Here is a 22,341-nt window from a genome sequence, read left to right on the forward strand (position 1 = left end):
ATAAAAAAGGAAAATCGTATATATTCTCCCAGTGTACTAAGCCAATCCAGTCTAGTCTTTTTTTCTCAGCCTTTACTACATTTTTACAATTACTTGCCTATTTTGTTTGCATCTTGCACAGCCGATGGAAGTCAGCTAGTGACACTTGTTGGTGTTCAAGAGAAAGCGAGAGAGCGAGACACAGACAGACGGGGGGGGGCAGACAGAGACAGGCAGACGGGGGGGGCAGACAGAGACAGACAGAGACAGACAGACAGACCCAGACAGACAGACAGACAGACAGACAGACAGACATAGACAGATAGACAGACAGACGGGGGGGGGCAGACAGAGACAGACAGACGGGGGGGGGGCAGACAGAGACAGACAGACGGGGGGGCGGGGGCAGATAGAGACAGACAGACAGACGGGGGGCAGACAGGCGGGGGGGCAGACAGAGACAGACAGACAGACGGGGGGGCAGACAGAGACAGACAGACGGGGGGGCAGACAGAGACAGACAGACAGACAGAGACAGACGGGGGGGGGCAGACAGAGACAGGCAGACGGGGGGGCAGACAGAGACAGACAGACGGGGGGGCAGACAGACAGACGGGGGGGGCAGACAGAGACAGACAGACAGACGGGGGGGCAGACAGAGACAGACAGACAGACAGACAGACAGACAGACACACAGAGACAGACAGACAGACGGGGGGGGGCAGACAGAGACAGACAGAGACAGACAGACAGACACACAGAGACAGACAGACAGACGGGGGGCAGACAGAGACAGACAGACAGACAGAGACAGACGGGGGGGGGCAGACAGAGACAGACACACAGACACACAGACACACAGACACACAGAGACAGACAGACAGACGGGGGGGCAGACAGAGACAGACAGACAGACGGGGGGGCAGACAGACAGACAGACGGGGGGCAGACAGGCGGGGGGGCAGACAGAGACAGACAGACAGACGGGGGGGCAGACAGAGACAGACAGACGGGGGGGCAGACAGAGACAGACAGACAGACAGAGACAGACGGGGGGGGCAGACAGAGACAGGCAGACGGGGGGGCAGACAGAGACAGACAGACGGGGGGGCAGACAGAGACAGACAGACGGGGGGCAGACAGAGACAGACAGACAGACAGAGACAGACGGGGGGGGGGGCAGACAGAGACAGACACACAGACACACAGACACACAGAGACAGACAGACAGACGGGGGGGCAGACAGAGACAGACAGACAGACAGAGACAGACGGGGGGGCAGACAGAGACAGACAGACGGGGGCAGACAGAGAGACAGACAGAGAGACAGACAGACAGAGACACACAGACAGACAGACAGACGGGGGGGGCAGACAGAGACAGACAGACAGACAGAGGGGGACAGACAGACAGAGGGGGACAGACAGACAGACAGACAGAGGGGGGCAGACAGAGACACACGTTCCCCTGCTACACGTTGTTGCTGCTCTGTTTGATGACAGTATATTGGTTTGGTTTGGTACTATCTTTCTTTGCTGTGCTGTGTGTTTGTTTTCAATAATGTTTTCCAGTTAATGTTGAGCTTTTTCAATGCTTATTCCCATGCTTTGGCAATATGTACGGTGTTACATCATGCCAACAAAGCCAACTGAATTTGAATTTGAATTTGAACTGAAAGAGAGACCAAAAAGCAAGGCAGACAGTGCAAATATTAAAATCATTACGCGGATTGACAAGAGCATACTGGATCGGTCGAGGCCCGGCTTCACAACGACCACCATCGGTGCTGTGCCCTCACAGGGTACCCATGGAAACTATCAAATCCGCTGTGGTGACCCCTGGGAAACAGGGAACAAGCCGAAAGAAGAAGACAGTGCAAATATTGGGTTTTGTGCAGTGAGTGGACTCGGTCAACAAGTCGGGATGTTTGATGGCTTATATTTCATATAAAAAAGACTTTCCCTTTTGCTTCTGTGCTCAGCCACACACAAACAACTTGGAAACTTGGAGCAATCTGTACATCGGGTACATAAATCCCTCAGTCCGTCCTACTCATGCGGTGATTCAGCAGCCCAGGCGACAGCTCACATGCGTGATCAGTGTTACATTGGTAGAATGATTGTTTATTGATAGCTTAGAGTAACATGACCCCACAGTATCAGTGTGCCCCACCCCTTTCTCTCCTTTAAAAACGCACAGAAAGAAGATCTTTTGGGGGGAGTCTGTGCAAGTTGCACACGAGTGATTGGTTGGTATCAGACTCTGATTAGAGGGGGTGGTGACACACACACACACACACACACACACACACACACACACACACACACAAATCAAAGAAGGTTGAATCAGTTCATCTGGACACAGCGTTTATTGAGAGAAAGGTTTCATCATCATCTAAGTGACCTCTTCAGTCTCACCTGACTGCAGGTACCCCACCCTTATAACCAACACAGTGGCATAACAGTCATATAACGTAACTTTGCTAAAATCCAATCTATCCTACCAATCGCTGGCGTCAATACCTTTATTTCTGTAATTGTTTTGTCCAGACTTAACTACTGCAATGTCCTTTTCTCTGGGTTTCCACATTCTAGCATAGAGAACCCCCAGATGACCCTGAAAGCCACTGAAAAACTCTAGAATCAAACTAGAAAGGGGGACCACAATAAACTCAGAGCCTTCCTTCATTGAATCCCCAACCATGCTAGATCCTACTTTAATGGTGGTGCTGGATGGCCTGGTGGCCTGTCCAGGGTGTCTCTCTGCCTGCCACCCAATGACTGCTGGGATGTAGGCTCCAGCATCCCCGCGACCTGGAGAGCAGGGATGGCGGTTTGGATGATGGATGGATTACTGTTGGTTGTGTACATATTGTGTAACATTGCACTGCTAACATGCATCCTTGCCCTTTGCAGCCAAGTGACCTTTAATGTGGGGTGAATTTCACCTTTATCCCTCTACTTCCATCCTTTCAGTCACAGCTAGTTGTTTCGATCCTTCTCAAGACACAGTTGTACACCGAAGATCAACCGGTGATATCTGTCTGCTGCCATGTCCGAGGAATATGTACTGTTATGTGTCATCAGTGCATGGTTTGGGGTCTAGAAAAGTAGGAAATTGGGTTTGTTTCCATTGCAATTTGATTTAAGGTTGTATTAGTATTGCATTACATATATGTTTTTTCATTATTTGTTTGTAATTTTGGTGTTGCGTTGCACGTTGTCCCTCTTGGGAGAGAGATCCCTCCTCTGCTGCTCTCCCTGAGGTTTCCTCCTATTTCTTTCTCCCTGTTAAGGTTTTTTTAGGGAGTTCCTTGTCCGGCGAGAGGGTCTAAGGACAGACAGGATGTTGTGTTGCTGTCAAGCCCCTTGAGGCAAACTTATAATTTGTGATATTGGGCTATACAAATAACACCGACTTGACGATTCCTCTGGGTGGGACGTTATTTGTTCTTTAACCCCGTGGTAATAAACGTATGCATAAACACACACACACACACACACACACACACACACACACACACACACACACACACACACACACACACACACAATCTCCCAGGAAGTCCGTTTACGTACATAGAGGCTGCAGCTCTGACGTCAGCGCGTTGGGGCATGCCTACTAGACTTAACGTAAACAAAGGCCGGACGCAACAACACAGCAAAGTAAAGTTAACTACTTAAGTTGCTATTTTAGGTGGTGGCCATACCGGAGGAGAGCCCGCAGGAACACCCCGCTCGGTCAGCCATGGAGAACGAATTGTTGATTCGAGTGAGCGTGTTCGCCGACCAAGGAGGAAGGAAGTACATGGAGGATGTCACCGATGTCGTAGTGGAGCCCGAGCCGGGGGAAGAGGCGCCCGGGACGGACGGCTGGAAAGACGGCGGAGGCGGCGCCGCTCAGCCCGGCTCTGCCGCCGCCGGAAGCGCTCAGCCCGGCTCTGCCGCCACCGGCTCTGGCGCCGCTCAACCCGGCTCTGCCGCCGGCGGAGGCGCTCAGCCCGGCTCTGGCGCCACCGGCGGCGGCGGCCCGCCTGCAGAAGTGTCGGATCCTCCGCTGCTGGCGGCTACATCCGCGCACCTCACGCCGAGCGACGGCCGGCCCACGGCGGCTGCAGCGTCCCTCCCGGAGGAGGGCACCCGGTCGCTGGCTCGGTGCGCCGCGGAGACCGGAAGCCGTCCCCGCCGCTCGGTGGCTTTCTTCGCCGTGTTCGACGGCCACGGGGGGCGTGAGGCGGCTCAGTTTGCGCGGCTCTGGCTGTGGGAGTTCATCAAGAAGCAGCGCGGGTTCTGGTCCCGGTGCGACGCGGACGTGTGTTCGGCCATACGGAAAGGATTCGTCGCCTGTCATCACGCCATGTGGAAGAAGTTACGTAAGTTGGAGGCAACACATACCTGGCCGTTAATATTGGCTACCACAGGTTGCACCGTTCAGTACGTGTACAGCTTCTTTTCTTTTGTTGTGTTTTGTTGTGTTTTGTTGTTTTACCCGTTTTCATGCACACTGCAGATTTATATGCAAGGCTGCCAAATGTCTCTCGTGACTGTGGACAAATCAAGCCTGCAGTCACACAACTGTCCGGTGTCGACGTTTGTGCTACAAATCCCAGCAACCCAGGGTGTCCCAGTTGGCCAACACGCACATTCATCTGGATTTGAAGGCATGTCACATAAAGCCACGACAGCGCCTTGTTTTTGAATCAAAGACCTGCAGCATGAAGTGACCAGCATGTATGTACTGGTGCTGGCTGCATCGCATGCCACCCGTCCTACCTAAATGTAGGCTTGGTTAGTTAGTTACCCCCCCCCCCCCACTGTCTCTTAAGAAGGACACAAGATAACCAACACGGCGGCCGTCTCTCCGCGTTCTGTAGGATGAGCGGTGCATGCCGGGGCATGTCACCGCCATGCGCTTGCAGCTGATAGGAGAGCGATAACAATGGCTGTGGTGTTTTAAACGCGCCTGCCTCACGCCGCGAGACTGCCTGCGTCTGATTGGCCCGTTTGATAGTTTTGACTGGTCACGAGTTCAAGGCGTGAACGAGGCGATGAGAGTCAGCGCCTCCGAGTCTGAGGCCATGGTTCTCTACCGCATAATGGTGGATCGCTCCCTCCGGGTTGGGGACGGGTTGCTGCCTCAAGTGAAGCAGTTCAAGTATCTCGGGATCTTGTTCCCCAGTGAGGGTAGGATGGAGCGGGAGATTGACAGGCGGATTGGTGCAGCATCAACAGTAATGCGGATGTTGTACCGGACCGTTGTGGTGAAGAGGGAGCTGAGCCGGGAGACAAAGCTCTCAGTGTACCAGTCAGTCTTGGTTCCAACCCTCCCCTATGGTCATGAGCTTTGGGTAGTGACCGAAAGGGCGAGATCGCGGATACAAGTGGCTGAGATGAGTTTCCTCTGTAGGGTGTCTGGGCTCAGCCCTAGAGATAGGGTGAGGAGCTCGGAGTAGAGCCGCTGCTCCTTCACGTCGAAAGGAGACAGTTGAGGTGGTTCGGGCATCTGATTAGGATGCCTCCTGGGCGCCTTCCTTTGGAGGTTTACCGGGCATGGCCAACTGGGAGGAGACCCCGGGGTAGACCCAGAACTCGCTGGAGGGACTACATGTCCAGATTGGCCTGGGAACACCTTGGGATCCCCCAGGAGGAGCTGGAGGGCGTTGCTGGGGAGAGGAAGGTCTGGAGTGTCCTACTTAGCTTGCTGCCACCGCGACCCGACCCCGGAGGAGCGGCTGAAGATGAATGCATGAATGAGTTCAAGGCTACGTTTACACCACAACGGTCTTGCTAAAAACGTAAAAGTTTTTCATTTGCGTTTTAGAATAGTGCCGCGTTCAGACGACGTCGTTTTGAATACGATCCGCATGCACACGGATCCGCAGAAAGCCACAGAAAGCGCTGCAGTGTGCATGCCACGCCAGTAGATGGCGGTGAAACTTTGTAGTAGACAGACTTTCCGGTGGACCCCGACAACACCACGCGCGTGCGCACAAACGCATTCTTGTCAGCGCCGGTGAGTCATCCAACAGACGATGGCGGGTGTACGCTGGAAGACAGATAATGTCGTCCGAACGAACGGCCAAAACGCAGCAACACTTTACCCTTTTATGTTGAGGACGTTGCCGTGGGAAACGGCCCTTAAGAGCCCCTAAAAGGCCCTTAAGAGACAACACTAACAATGGCGGATTACCGAGCGGCGTTTGTGCCGTTATCTCTGCGAAGTTTCAGCGCCACCTACTGGTCTGGCGTACACACTACAGCGCGTTCTGCGGCTTTCTGCGGATCGTATTGTAAACGGCGTCGTGTGGCACTGTTAAAACGCGAAGGGAGCCTTGTCGGTGTTTAGCAGGGCCGCTGTGGTATAAACGGAGCGGCGACCATGGCTGGGATCTTTTCAAAGCGCCTGCCTCACCTTGCAAGAATCTGCCTCCGTCTGATTGGCTCGTTTGATAGTGTAAACTACAAATAAGACACGTTAGCCGCTAGCTAACGGGTCTCAGCCTTTAGCCGAGCGGTCAGTGACGTCGCCTTGCGGTGCAGTACACCTCGTATCGAATCCCGCACTGGGCAAGAAAATAACCGGTTACAGTAAGTTTGACTGGTCACAAGTTCAAATTTGATTATAGTCTGTTTTTTGGTTTTTTTTAAGAGTGGACGCATTTATATTGTAACGTGCATGTATAAGTAGACACGCTGGCCGCCGGCTGGCGGGTCTGGCCCTTTAGTCTAGCGGTTAGCGATGTCTCCTGCGGTGCGGGCGATACAGGTTCTCTTCCCGGCCGCGGCAGCTCCTGTGGTTGCGTTGTCCCCCGAATTCGCTACAGTATCTATGTGGCCTCTTTCCACCGCCCCTGTGCTCTTTCAGGTATCTGTCCTAAATGGCAAATGAATGGCTCATAAATTAACCTTTCAAGACGAACCCTAACTTAAAACCTATTGTGAGCATCGCAGGCTAGAACGACCGGGATTTCACTCCTACCTAAAATGACCACGGGCGGTCAAAATGACGGCCGGGTTTTAAACTCTGTACTCTGTCAAGATAAATACCCAGTTGCCATGTTAATGCATTGCATATGTTAGTATGTCTGTTAGGAAAGGACTGACGCCAACATTCACATTTTAACAGCTATAATACTATTTTTAAATAATTTAAACTTCAGAGAGACATGGTCCAACTTGAATAGCAAAATTGAAAAAAAAATGTAATCGCTCATGGTCATTCATTCATTCATTCATTCGCTCATTCATTAATTTATTCATTCATTCATTCATTCATCATCCGCTTCTTGGGGGTCGGGTCGCAGTGGCAGCAAGCTACGTAGGGCACTCCAGACAACCCTCCCCCCGGCAACGCCCCCCAGCTCCTCCTGGGGGTACATGCAACTTTAGGAGCTGCAGGGAGCGGCAGGTCTCTTTTTTTCTTCTTCTTCACAAAGTTGTTAAACTTTGAAAATCCAAAACAGTCAAAATGACCGCCTTGGTTGTGCTAGTGTTAAAGTTTGGATTTACCTTTTTAAAAAGTCTGATAAAACACATCGAAACACATTAAGTTTCTTATAGTGCTCGGCGACACGGAAAGTATACACAGTATGTGCAAAATATGTCTAAGAATCCAATTGAGGTTCATCATTTGGTAGTGTAAATAAATATATTATCAACCCAAAACTAGTTTTCAAATAATACTCCCTAAAACATGTAAGACCTCATTTCATGAGGAATTTTACATAATAGATTTTCATTGTCATTAATGTAGACAACAAAACTGGTACATGGTTGTGTCAGTGTAAGAATAGTGTAATGTGCATGGATGAGAAGACACGCTGGCCGCTGGCTGGCGGGTCTGACCCTTTAGTCGAGCGGTTAGTGATGTCTCCTGCGGTGTGGGCGCTACGGGTTCGCTTCCCGGCCACGGCAGCTCCTGTGGTTGCGTTGTCCCCCGAATTCACTACAATGTCAATGACACAGTATAAGAATATCCAAGTTTCAAGCAAATACAACACAATTGAAAGACGATAGATGATAATATTGAATTATGGCTCAGCCTTAGTTGCTTTTCCTCCATTGATGGCATTATGGAAAAATATTTTAAGACTCCAGATTCTGATTTGAGGAATGACAAAATGTGCAGCAGCTGTGGGTGAGTACATATCAGATGGTAAAAGCTTGTGGCCTTTATTTTTCCTGTCTCTCTTCTTAGCTGAGTGGCCGAAGACACTTACGGGCCTACCCAGTACATCTGGCACCACAGCCAGTGTGGTTGTCATCCGGGGTGACCGCATGTACGTGGCTCATGTAGGGGACTCTGCAGTGGTCCTTGGAGTCCAAGATGACCTTTCCGACAATGTCATAAGAGCTGTGGAAGTCACACAGGACCACAAGCCTGAGCTGCCCAAGGAGAGAGAGCGTATTGAAGGTCTTGGAGGGAGGTAAGATGTCATCCAAACTCCACATGATTATGCTTTCCTCCACTTCGTTATCTGTTTTGAAAAAGGCACCCCCGTAACGCAGAGTTGGAAATGAAAAATAAGTTGTTTGAAAATCAACCCACAGACGATTTCCTTCAAAGCATCATTCAGTCAAAACATAAGTAATGAAAAATTTCCTAGCAATGCAAAATTCATTAAATTTCTTGACTTGAATGCTGACTTCTATTGAATGAATAACAGCAACAGCAAAAAGAGACCTCTGAATGCAAATGCAGAATTACTGATCCATCTGAAATTCAGCTTAATGGTAAAATGCATACAGATGTAAAAAAAGACCTTGTTACACCCAGTGGTAGTTTTTTGCTATTTTACTTTTAATTATCCCACAAGTATAGATACCTTGAGATGAGATGGATTCTGGTGGGTTGTTATGTAGTAATGAAATAGTTAAAAAATTAATAGTATTCCCTAGCTTAGCACTTTTTCCACGAATGTGCATCTCCCACTTGGCCTTCTCCTGCTGTCCTCTTGTCTTCATCATATGCTGTCATTGCAGTATCAGTTGTGAATATTTTATATATCAGTAAAGATAGAAAAAGAGGCAAAAACCATTGTGCGTATGCAACAATTCTGTAAAGAGAGCTTTGAAACAATAGCAGAAACACAACAGCTGGGCCAGCTGCTGTGTTTCTGAATTCAGGAATCTGGGTTGTGAAGTTGCACGAGTTGTTTACTTTGTTTGAGTTATTATCACTCAGCTGCCCATACTGATAGCTGCTCATTATATTTTGTTTCAGGGAACAGCATTGTCAAATATTACACTCAACCCATTTAAAACTCATTATTACTGTCACGTTGGGCTGCTGAAAGCATACGCACATTGATTTTTGACTTTGGTTTCTTTAGTTCAAATCTCTAAAGCCGTCTGAGAGGGAAAGCTTTGAGAGAGCTTCTTAAAATTCTGCCATAAAAGAGGCTTTACTAATGTTGTCCAACTATGAATGGAACATTTTGTGGAAGTGGCTTATAATTAAGGTCAGAGGCTTGTGCTGTAGCAGGCAACAATATCTATGGGAATAAAGCTTGAACTCAACCAATGTAGATTCTTTACCTGGTCGCACATCCTCAGGAACGACCTTGATAAAGATGAGTGTACAACGAAAAATCAGCTCTTGCACATAGTATGTTGTACTGTTATCTGACCTTGGGAGCAACATGAGCTGCGATTTCTCCTGTGCAGCTACTGATGCACATGAGACTTATGGGGCAGCACAGTGGCCCAGTGGTTAGCACTGTTGCTTAACAGCAAGAAGGTCCTGGGTTTGAACCCCAGGCCATCCCAGGTCCTTTCTGTGTGGAGTTTGCATGTTCTCCCCGTGTCTGCGTGGGTTTCCTCTGGGTGCTCCGGTTTCCTCCCACCACCACCAAAAAAAAAGAAAAAGAAAAGACATGCCTGTTAGGGTGACTACTCCTGCCTGTGCCCCTGAGCAAGGCAATGGAAAGAAGAACTGGAGTTGGTCCCCGGGTGCTGCAGGTGCCCACTGCTCCTAGTGTGTGTGTTGGGATGGGTTAAATGCAGAGGATGAATTTCCCCAAGGGGATTAATAAAAGTATATCTTATAGTTGAAGCTATAGGCCTGTCAGTAGCTTGACGACAGAAGAAACCTTCAGAGAGCTGACTCGGCTTCACGGCCTAACAACGCCTGACACACAAGTAGAGAGGAAAATTAAAGACTTCCTCATTTAGTTTTTCATGTAGCAAAAGTAGGCTAACACTAATTGTTGTGCCTTTGCAAGATGGATTATTTTTTTGCTGTGTTTCCACTGTTATGCTTTTCACATCATTCAAAATTGTATGATATATATATTTTTCCTAAATAATGTCAGGAGAGAGCAGAATCCTAGCTGGTGGGAAAGCTGTCTGTCAGCTTAATGCTTTGTAAAGATGACGTTTTGCTTTTTAGATGAGCGCACACGATGCCTACCGCTTCCCTTTTGACTCAACCACTTACAAAGGACACGAGACAGTGTTTTGCCATGATACTTTATTATATACCATTTAAGGTAGCTGAAGACTGAACTCAGTGGAGGGCAGAATGAATATGGAGAACAGACCTGTGGAACAGTAAGAGGTCGTTCACTGATTCCCAGATACTTTGATGAAATAAAAAGTCAATCTGGGAGTACGATCTTTGGGTTCTGGGAATTTCTGGTAGGTGTTTGAGAGTTATCTCTAACTGTGGTTTGGTGATATTGACATTTACTACAGCTGGTTGTTCTGTACACCCTGTGTCCTGCTTTCTTCTCAAAATGCAGTTTAAAGTCGGGCTGTTCAATAACCATGTGTTGTGTGAATCCTGTCTTTGTGAACAGCATATCTCTTAAACCGAGAAAAAGTCTATTAAATAACTTAGTGTATTCCTCAGCCTTCAGACTTTTTTTTAACTCAACACAGAATAACTTATCTGCTGTCAAGTTGTGGATACTTTAAGGTTTGTTTATTTGTATATCTGTCTGGCGATCTGTCTTCTAATTCATAGTAATTCTTTTGTGTATTTTACTCGCTTTGCCAGAAATATGTGTGCTCTGATTGCTGAGAGAGCTGGGCTGCTGTCATGCAGTGTACGTTGTCCTCTCTGAACGGTCACTAAAGTCTGTTTGCGTTCCATTCCACTTCCATTTCCCTGCCAGTGTCATTAAGAAGTCTGGCGTGAACCGCGTGGTCTGGAAGAGGCCCCGGCTGAGCCACAACGGCCCTGTACGCAGGAGCACCGTCATCGACCAGATCCCGTTCTTGGCTGTGGCCAGGGCTCTTGGTAAGAAAATAAATCGTCGTAGTTATTAGAATAGGATAAAGGACAGATAATTCACCTGCTATGAAAGCAGTCACATTGAAACCACTTGGGGAAATCACAGGAAATTTGAACCAGTTCATCTGGACACAACGTTTATTGGGAGAAGCGTTTCATCATCATCTAAGTGACCTCTTCAGTCTCCCCTGGCTGCAGGTGTCCCCCCCCTTATAAAGGTCAGGTGAGACTGAAGAGGTCACTTAGATGATGATGAAACATTTCTCCCAATAAACGGTGTGTCCAGGTGAACTGATTCACCTTTCTGTGATTTCCTTACCTGGATTATTGAACGTGCATAAAGACACTTGGGGAAATGTGGCTTAATTCTTAGCTCTTTCCTCTGTTGTGCTGTTTTTATAGATTTGCTTACTCAGATGAAGGCATTCAAAAGTTTTTGCTGTGCAGTTAGATGTGGAGTTGTTGAACATTTTCTGTTTGCCTATATTTCTTAGAAATCTGGGTTAGAATCAGCTGGGAGTATTCTGTTATTGAGGGTATTGATATGGTTTTCAGGTTGATGGAAATGTAGCTCTTGGAAAGTTGAGCAGGAAACCACACAAAAAACAATGAGCAGTGGTAATCCTGCCAAATTTTCAACTGCTGATTAGCCAGCGTGAAGCCAAAGCTGTTCAGAAGTACTGAAATACCAGTCACTGTGAAGTTATCCCCTACCTCTGGTGACTGAAGTTTTTTTTGTTGTTTTTTTTTTTCAGGTGATCTTTGGAGCTATGACTTCTACAGCGGGGAATTTGTAGTGTCACCAGAGCCAGACACTAGCGTGGTGATCCTGGACCCCAGCAAACACCGCTACATAATCCTGGGCAGCGACGGCCTGTGGAATATGGTGGCACCCCAGGATGCCATCTCCCTTTGCCAAGATAACGACAAATCTCCGGTAAATTGAGCATAGCACAAGTGTAAAATCTGCTCCTGCAGTGGAGTGAATATTAGTCTAAAATCAGTGTGGCTTGTTGTAGATGGGCGTCCCCTCAGGATGAAAGGTCCTCTTTAATAAAACCATTTCCTCTTGATAGGCGCTGTGTGGCATGTCAAATGCCCGGCAGTTAGTAAGTCATGCTCTTCTACGATGGCGCCAGCGGATGCTCCGTGCTGACAACACCAGTGCCATTGTCATTGCCCTGCAGGAGCCTGGGACTCCCCAGGAAATGGTGCACCACGAGGAGTTTCTGCTCAATTTAGCCAGGGTGTCCCAGAGTCCTCCCCCTTCCGTTTCCCACTGTGAGACCGCACGCCTTAAGGTGAGAGTACTGACATGCTCCATAGTTGTGAAAGAGAACAGAAAGCACACGGCCATTGACCCATTCCATTTTTTTTCAGCTTTCCAGGAAGTTGAAGGGGATTCAGGGAATTGGTGGAATAAACAAATCAAAAGTTGGGGTTTAAAATGTTTTTTAAAATCTTATACAGCCCAACTTGCTAAAAAGAAAACAGAATCAGATCAATGTCATCTCCCAATTGGGTAAAATATGTGACTTTTTTTACAACACAGATTATAGTATAAATTGTTTGATTTGTTTCGTCTCTCCTGTCATAGGTTTGCCTAGCTTGTACCCTTCCATGCTCTGAGAGTCTTTGCCATTTCCTGGTTTCTGGTATACTAGCAACATGCACTTAACCAGTGCTGGCTACTTTGTTAAAAGTGCAACTAGCTCAGATATGGCTGATGTCCGTCCTTGTGCAATAGTTGGGCATCCTCAAAAATGAGTTTCCAGAAAATTCCCCAAAGAGCAATTTATGGAATGCGTGTTTATCTTTCCCTGGAAAACATCAGGCCACTCTGTTTGAAGCAGAGCTGATAGCGAGGCCCATTTCCAGATCTGAATGTTTCTCTTTATATGATTCACCAAGTATGTGAAGCTGTTCTTTCAATCGTCTGTGATAATGAGCTACCTCAGTAAGACAGCAACACTTAATTGGTAGCAAATTAGCTTGGACATATGCAAAGCACAGTACACTGTGCTCAACCATGGAACAAGCATTAGCACTGCTAGCTGAGGTGTTGTCATCAGAACTGTTCTGTACTACCAACATGGGGATCGGTGGTTCGAATCCCTGTGTTACCTCCGGCTTGGTCAGGCGTCCCTACAGACAATTGGCCTTGTCTGCGGGTGGGAGGCCAGATGTGGGTATGTGTCCTGGTCACTGCACTAGCGCCTCCTCTGGTCAGTCGGAGTGCCTGTTCAGGGGGGAGGGGGAACTGGGGGGAATAGCGTGATCTTCCCACGCGCTACGTCCTCCTGGTGAAACTCCTCACCGTCAGGTGAAAAGAGGTGGCTGGTGACTCCACATGTATGGGAGGAGGCATGTGGTAGTCTGCAGCCCTCCCCGGATCAGCAGAGGGGGTGGAGCAGAGACCGGGGAGGGCCGCAGAAGAGTGGGGTAATTGGGCGGGTGCAATTGGGGAGAAAAGGGGGGGGAGAAAAGCCACAAAAAAAAAAAGATTTTTTTTTTACATGATTCACAATTTAGTGTTACGACTTCTCAAAGGGTCACAGAAAATGTGCTTTGCTTCAGATGGATATATACAGATGGATAGAATGCCATTGTTGAAACTTAAAAATATGCCTCCATTTCTACTGGTTAATGCAACTTGAATTTCTCTGACAGCAGTCTCCAGAGTCGGGTTCGCCAACAGCTATCTGTGAGCTCTCGCCCAGACTGGGACGAAGGGAGGGTCTGTCAGGATGCAGCACCCTGCACACTAAATCCCAGAAGGATCCCCTTGACCCGCTGCTACGACACACTGATGCCAGCTGTGAGCCCTCCTTTTTCGGTTCATCCCCAGCCAAGCACTTGACTCTGAGGGAGGGATTTGGGGGTGGTGCGAGGACACCCAATAACAAAAGGGCCGCCAATGGGTCCACGGTCCATTTGGCTAAGAAGGCCCGGCGCAAAAACTCTGAGAGGACGTCACTGGTCAGACACAGTGTGGAAAAACGTCAGGAAAAGTCGTCCGGCATTCCTGCCCTGCTCCGGCAGCACAGCAAAACCACTGTGTGTGTATGCTGAATCCCGGCTCCAGCTATTTGTACTGCACTTATGGAGTTCACTAAAACACACATCAATAGGCTGCCTCTTCTAAACCACTACCCTTTTCCAAAAAAAGACCAATTTCAGTTTAGTCACTGTGGATTTATACACTGATGAGCCAAAACATGGTCACATGTCTAATATGCTGGTGGTCCTCCGTGTGCCGCCAAAACAGTGCCGATCCACCGAGGCATGGATTCTACAAGACCCCTGAAGGTGTCAGGTGGTATCTGGCACCAAAACATTAGCAGCAGATCCTTAAAGTCCTCCTGTAAGTTGTGAGGTGGAGCCGCCGTGGATCGGACTTGTTGGTCCATCACATCCCACAGATGCTCAAGCGGATTGAGATCTGGAGAATTTGAAGGCCAGGGCAACACCTTGAACACTTCGTGTTCCTTAAAGCATCCTCAAACAATGTGTGCAGTGTGGCAGGGCACATTATCCTGCTGAAAGAGGCCACTGTCATCAGGGAATACCACTGCCATGAAGGGGTGTACCTGGTCTGCAATGATGTTTAGGTGCCACATGTCAAATTGATGTCCACATGAATGGCTGGACCCAGGGTTTCCCAGCAACACATATCCCAGAGCATGACACTCCCTCCACTGGCTTGTCGTCTTCCCACAGTGCATCCTGGTGCCTCCGGTTCCACAGGTAAACGATGCATACGTACACAGCCATCCACGTGATCTAAAAGAAAACGGGACTCATCTGATCAGGCGACCTTCTTCCATTGCTCCAAGCTCCAGTTCCGATGCTCGTATGCCCATGGTGCTTTCAGCGGTGGACAGGGGTCATCACGGGCACTCTGACCGGTCTGCGGCGAAGTACACAGCTCCATACGCAGCAGGGTGCGATACGCTGTGTTGTGACACATTCCTACCGTAGCCATCATTAAAATGTTCTGTAGACCTTCTGTTGGTTTGGACCAGACTGGATCGCCTTTGTTGCCCTCGTGCATCGATGAGCCTTGGGCATGGTTTGTCCCTCCTCGGACCCCTGTCGGTAGGTACTCACCACTGCTGACCAGGAGCACCCCACAAGCCTTGCTGTTTCAGAGATGCTGTGACCCAGTCTTCTGGCCTTATCAAAGTCGCTCAGGTCTTTACTGCTGCTCATCTGTCCTGCGTCCAGCATGTTGACTTGTTCACTTACCAGCGGATTCACCCAGACCGCCACATGTACCCTTGTTTGGAGACAATCAAGGTTATTTGGTTCACCTGTGAGTGGTCATAATGTTTTGGCTCATTGGTGTATTGCGTATTCATTGTCAGCAAATGGGGTGTCTCCTGTATGGCTTGACCGTTAAAATCACCACACCTTCTAACAAACAGTGTGGAGCAAGGGTTTGCCCTCTCACGGGTTGTTTTTTTGTCTTTTTACAGACCATTATCATAAAATTCATTTCCAGTTTGCACTTTTCTCAGCAGAGCTCTCTTGAAACAACAGATGTCTTTGTTTTCCAAATCCTTCCTAAAATGGTGCAGATCTTTTTTATTGTTTGCATTGTCGCATGTAGATAAATACAAGCAGGTGTAAAAAATAACGAATAATCATTTTTTAAAGAAGCGTAGAGAAGTAAGTGAACATGTTTCTTCTAAAGCAAAGTGAATCTATTTTTATACATCATTTTACTATATGAGATGACATGCGGGTGTCCCTTTTGGATGAACTCCACCACAACAGATGACGACATGCTTTCCTGAACTATGCTGAAACCACCTCACTCTGACTAAATCCTTGTGTATACACCCTAGCAGGAGTATTTATCTAGTTTGAATCCTTCATTTTATTTAATCACTGGATGAGATTTGTCTTGAATACAAAGTGAAAGTGCTGCTACAGTCAAGACCAGTAAGACCAGTAAGCTAAGAGACAGTTTGTGTTGACTTACTGATGTGTACCTGTGCTGTTAACCTGGTTTTGAAGAAACGCATGTTGTGCTCCCCCTGTAGGTTCAAATGATGAACAGCATTATGATGGACACTTGCTTCTTCAGTGTTTTAAGAATGTGCTTGACCAGTGGATTAATTGGGGGTTTTTTTGCTGATGATTTTAAACATCAATTTGCATTTATTTATTTCCACCTGAGGGGGCAGTAAGCATTCGCTGTACTGTCGAAGCACCAGTCCAGCTGGCATTTTGACCTGTGGTTGTTGGCCCCTGCATTGGACCATATAAAGAGCTGTTAACAGGCATCCAGGTGGCGTAGCGGTCTATTCTGTTGCCTACCAACACGGGGATCGCCGGTTCAAATCCCCGTGTTGCCTCCGGCTTGGTCGGACGTCCCCACAGACACAATTGGCCGTGTCTGCGGGTGGGAAGCCGGATGTGGGTATGTGTCCTGGTTGCTGCACTAGCGCCTCCTCTGGTTGGTCAGGGAGCCTGTTTGGGGGGGGGCTGGGGGGAATAGCGTGATCCTCCCACGCCGTACGTCCCCCTGGTGAAACTCCTCACTGTCAGGTGAAAAGAAGCGGCTGTTGACTCCACATGTATGGGAGGAGGCACGTGGTAGTCTGCAGCCCTCCCTGGATCAGCAGAGGGGGTGGAGCAGAGACCGGGACAGATCAGCAGAGGGGGTGGAGCAGAGACTGGATCAGCAGAGGGGGTGGAGCAGAGACCGGGCTGATTGGCCAGGTACAACTGACGAGGAAAAAGGGGAAAAAAATCCACAAAAGAAAAAAAAATCTGTTAACAAGGTCTTACTGGGGTGTGTGGTCAAGACTGACCGCCAGCCTCACCGTTCTGCTCACGACCACACGTGCAGCGGGTACTGCAGTCTGGAGTACTACAACACACCCTGTGTGTGCAGCGGGTACTGCTGTCTGGAGTACTACAACACACCCTGTGTGTGCAGCGGGTACTGCTGTCTGGAGTACTACAACACACCCTGTGTGTGCAGCGGGTACTGCAGTCTGGAGTACTGCAACACACCCTGCGTGTGCAGTGTGTACTGCTGTCTGGAGTACTACAACACACCCTGTGTGTGCAGCATTGGACTGCTGTCTGTAGTACTACAACACACCCTGTGTGTGCAGTGTGTACTGCAGTCTGGAGTACTACAACACACCCTGCGTGTGCAGCATTGGACTGCTGTCTGTAGTACTACAACACACCCTGCGTGTGCAGTGTGTACTGCTGTCTGGAGTACTACAACACACCCTGCGTGTGCAGCGGGTACTGCAGTCTGGAGTACTACAACACACCCTGTGTGTGCAGCGGGTACTGCAGTCTGGAGTACTACAACACACCCTGCGTGTGCAGCGGGTACTGCTGTCTGGAGTACTACAACACACCCTGCGTGTGCAGCGGGTACTGCTGTCTGGAGTACTACAACACACCCTGCGTGTGCAGCGGGTACTGCAGTCTGGAGTACTACAACACACCCTGCGTGTGCAGTGTGTACTGCTGTCTGGAGTACTACAACACACCCTGCGTGTGCAGTGTGTACTGCTGTCTGGAGTACTACAACACACCCTGTGTGTGCAGCATTGGACTGCTGTCTGTAGTACTACAACACACCCTGTGTGTGCAGCATTGGACTGCTGTCTGTAGTACTACAACACACCCTGTGTGTGCAGTGTGTACTGCTGTCTGGAGTACTACAACACACCCTGCGTGTGCAGCATTGGACTGCTGTCTGTAGTACTACAACACACCCTGCGTGTGCAGTGTGTACTGCTGTCTGGAGTACTACAACACACCCTGCGTGTGCAGTGTGTACTGCTGTCTGGAGTACTACAACACACCCTGTGTGTGCAGCGGGTACTGCAGTCTGGAGTACTACAACACACCCTGCGTGTGCAGTGTGTACTGCTGTCTGGAGTACTACAACACACCCTGCATGTGCAGTGGGTACTGCTGTCTGTAGTACTACAACACACCCTGTGTGTGCAGTGTGTACTGCTGTCTGTAGTACTACAACACACCCTGCGTGTGCAGTGTGTACTGCTGTCTGTAGTACTACAACACACCCTGTGTGTGCAGCATTGGACTGCTGTCTGTAGTACTACAACACACCCTGCGTGTGCAGTGTGTACTGCTGTCTGTAGTACTACAACACACCCTGCGTGTGCAGTGTGTACTGCTGTCTGGAGTACTACAACACACCCTGCATGTGCAGTGGGTACTGCAGTCTGGAGTACTACAACACACCCTGCATGTGCAGCATTGGACTGCTGTCCGTAGTACTACAACACACCCTGCGTGTGCAGCATTGGACTGCTGTCTGTAGTACTACAACACACCCTGTGTGTGCAGCATTGGACTGCTGTCTGTAGTACTACAACACACCCTGCGTGTGCAGTGTGTACTGCTGTCTGGAGTACTACAACACACCCTGTGTGTGCAGCGGGTACTGCAGTCTGGAGTACTACAACACACCCTGCGTGTGCAGTGTGTACTGCTGTCTGGAGTACTACAACACACCCTGCATGTGCAGTGGGTACTGCTGTCTGTAGTACTACAACACACCCTGTGTGTGCAGTGTGTACTGCTGTCTGTAGTACTACAACACACCCTGCGTGTGCAGTGTGTATTGCTGTCTGTAGTACTACAACACACCCTGCGTGTGCAGTGTGTACTGCTGTCTGGAGTACTACAACACACCCTGCATGTGCAGTGGGTACTGCTGTCTGCTCTGTGTGGATGTCTGTTTTACTGTGTGGACTGAATTGTTGCAGAGTATTTCCTACACTAACACGATGACCCAGCTTATTGTCTGGAAGTGGTTGAGCTGGGAAGGACGAGGTTGGGCCATGAAGTCATGAGGTCACGACGAGGTTAACAGACAGCGAGCAGAGGCACAACACTGATAAGTCTGGAATATTGAATTATTATATTGAATTAAATGACAAAGCATAATGAATTTACTTGTGTACTTGTACAGTATTCAGGATATGTCCTTGCCCTCATTTGTCTCCATTATGCCATTATCTAGTCATCTAGTCAGTAGAGCGAGAGTTTGTAGAACATTTATTTCCACGCATTTGACGCTAATGACAATAATCTGGACAAAGTAGACTTTATTCATCATCGATTCCTTTAAATATTTAATGTTTTTGCATTTTTACAGAGCTAAGGGCAAATTATCATAAATTAGTCTAATCTGATTTTGTTCAGAAGAATACATTTTTATTTGAAGATGTGTGATGAATATTAATGTTCCTATTTTTCTCTGCAAAACAAGCATCTGTCACAGACGGGTTTGTGTGTCAGTGTATAAATACCAGGTTTTGTGAAAAATGGTCATGGGTTCATATCTCTATTTAAGTAAATGCATCTCATGAGGAGGACTGTTTACAGCAGATAGTGCACGTGTTAGAGTGTAAATGTGAAAAACAATTGTCTGGAAGCGGGCCTATTTAAATAAAAAAAGTTCTCTGAATTTATGGTGGATATCAAGTCTGCACACCCTTTCAGATCTTCTGGTCTTTATGATCTTGCTCCCTGAAATTAAATCAGCCAGTTTTCACTACTGAGGACAGTCTCCTCTTGTCTTGACAATGTTTAAAACAGAACAGAACAGAACAGAGCAAAGCAGAACAGACCAGACCAGAACAAAGCGGACCAGAGCAGAACAAGCAGACCAGAGCAGAACAGAGCAAAGCAGAACAGAACAGACCAGAACAGAACAGAACAGAGCAGAACAGAGCAGAACAGAACAGAGCAGAACAGAACAGAGCAGACCAGACCATAACAGAATAGACCAGACCATAACAGAATAGAACAGAACAGACCAGAACAGAACAGAGCAGAACAGAACAGACCAGAACAGAACAGAGCAGAACAGACCAGAACAGAGCAGACCAGAACAGAGCAGAACAGAGCAGAACAGAGCAGACCAGAACAGACCAGAACAGAACAGACCAGAACAGAGCAGAACAGAGCAGACCAGAACAGAACAGACCAGAACAGACCAGAACAGAGCAGACCAGAGCAGAACAGAGCAGAACAAAGCAGATCAGAGCAGACCAGACCAGAACAGACCAGAACAGAGCAGACCAGAACAGACAACTAGACCATCAGTCAACACTCGGTCAAAAGCACCTTCTGCTGTGACCACACCGGCTCTGCTGGATTCAGCAGTTTCCTCCCTTCATTCTTTGCACAAGAGTTCAAGTTTTATCAAATTCAATGGGCCACCAAACATAGACTCCTCCTCAGGTGGGCCTGCGGTGAAAAACTTTTGGAAAATTGTGAGAAAAGTGTAAATCCTTCATCATATGAAACATCCAGATGCCTAATCTGTCCTTGCTTCTTCTTTGGTTTCTTCTCATTTGACACTGTGGTCTGCTACCATGGGATTTGTGTGAGTGTGGTGATGCAGTGTACCCTCGTCCTGCAGACCTTCACTGTGACCCTGCATGGGTAGGCATTATTTTAATTCCCCCGCTAATCACTCTATAGCATTTGATTTTGTCTGGTGTGCCAAACCTGAGGAGCTTATGATGAAGAGCTGAAGACTGCAGGCATGTTCATTGGCTGGCTGGGGGGAAACAGGTCTGTGGTATGAACTCATGCAGGACATCTAGGCATGTAGACGACTTCTTGTAAATCTGGCTCCTCAACGTAGGTTTGGTCAGGGATTTTAATTGTTATTGGCATGTGTAATCTATCTTAAATGTAAATAGATTAACATCATGTCTGTGAATGTTCTCATTCATCCAGGTCATGGTTATCCAAAGGCACTGAATCGAGTGCAACTGGACTTGGTGTATAGGGTTAGGGTTAGGGTTAGGGTTAGGGTTAGACCAAGTCCAGTTGCACTCGATTCAACTCCTTTGGAGATTAACATCATTATTAATAGAATGCTATCAATAGGAATTGAGCGGTATGAGTGGAGGTTCAGCGCCTTTCCATGGGTTAAAACTACCCATCCATCCATCCCTCATCCAAACCGCTCATCCTGCCCTCAGGGTCGCGGGATGCTGGAGCCTATCCCAGCAGTCGCTGGGCGGCGGGCGGGGAGACACCCTGGACAGGCTGCCAGGCCATCACAGGGCAGCAGACTACTCAGCACATCTCTGAAAAACAAGAGACAGATAGTGACATTCTCATACTTGAGTTAATAGATAAATCCCCCCTGAACAAATGAATAACACTTGCTTAATGCAGCTGCTTCTCTTGGCCGCTTCGTCACAGCACTCAGAGGGAAAACAGCCGTTTAGCGCCTGCCTCGTTGGCTCCAGTGGTTCACTTTTTCAAGCTGGTAAAAACAGGCTTTCTGCCTTTAAACTGGGACGGGTTCGGCCACACTGTGGTCTGAACTGCTCCTCAGATCTGCATCAGAGACGCACATGCGCCTCCCCAACAGTCTAGCATCCCGCCCCGTGCTTGGGTTGTCCTGGACCGGATTGTTTTTGCTTAAGGACAGTTTGCTTTTTGTGTTTTGTTCTTTCTTTGAATGCTGGTTAGAACTAATGTTAAGGTGTTGAGATAATGAAGCCAAAGTAAAGTAAGACGTTATCCCACCTGACACCGTCAGCCCCGTGGCGGGGAGCTCTTATTCATTATTCATATTGGAAACAGTCCCATGGGCTTCAAATGTAAAATACGGCTGGAATATTAGAGAGAGTTTCCCTCTTGTACAGCGATCGTTGTCCCTGGTCAGTTTGTCCTCTCGCTCATTTGTTGAGAAATGAAGTTATTTCATATACCTGTAGGCAGTGGTGGATCTAGAGATTTTTTCCTGTGGTGGCAACAGGGGTGGCAAGACTGTGTCCCAGAGGTGGCAGCTGCCACCCCTTGCCACCCTGTAGATCCGCCCCTGCCTGTAGGCCTTCGCTGTGTTTTCTGTCCTCTGTCTGATGCAACGGGTGCGTTGCTGTTGGTGGCATCACTAAAGCTGCAGGTCGTCTTTGTGATGCTGCACAGCTGGCCTGCTGGTTCTCTCCCCCTCAACCCTTTGGCACGTGATTACGTCAGGTTTGGGACACCGGACTTAATAAAGGGCCATCATGTACGATGGGTTGAGTAAGTGGTGCAAGCAGGGCTTCAACAGAAGGACACGGGACACTTGATGACGGGGTTGA

General features: G+C 48.4%; 1 protein-coding gene across 1 annotated transcript; it reads left to right on the plus strand.

The window, feature by feature from the left end:
• The first annotated feature begins 3,704 nt into the window (after positions 1-3,704).
• LOC130115521 (protein phosphatase 1D-like) lies at positions 3,705-15,904 on the plus strand. Its single transcript, XM_056283215.1, has 6 exons — positions 3,705-4,352; positions 8,177-8,405; positions 11,097-11,221; positions 11,971-12,152; positions 12,292-12,516; positions 13,886-15,904. Exons 1-6 carry the CDS (start codon positions 3,728-3,730, stop codon positions 14,285-14,287), a joined length of 1,788 nt encoding a protein of 595 aa, XP_056139190.1. The 5' UTR covers positions 3,705-3,727; the 3' UTR covers positions 14,288-15,904.
• Positions 15,905-22,341: the final 6,437 nt, after the last annotated feature.

Source organism: Lampris incognitus, chromosome 7 (genome assembly GCF_029633865.1).
Source record: "Lampris incognitus isolate fLamInc1 chromosome 7, fLamInc1.hap2, whole genome shotgun sequence".
Taxonomy (NCBI): domain Eukaryota; kingdom Metazoa; phylum Chordata; class Actinopteri; order Lampriformes; family Lampridae; genus Lampris; species Lampris incognitus.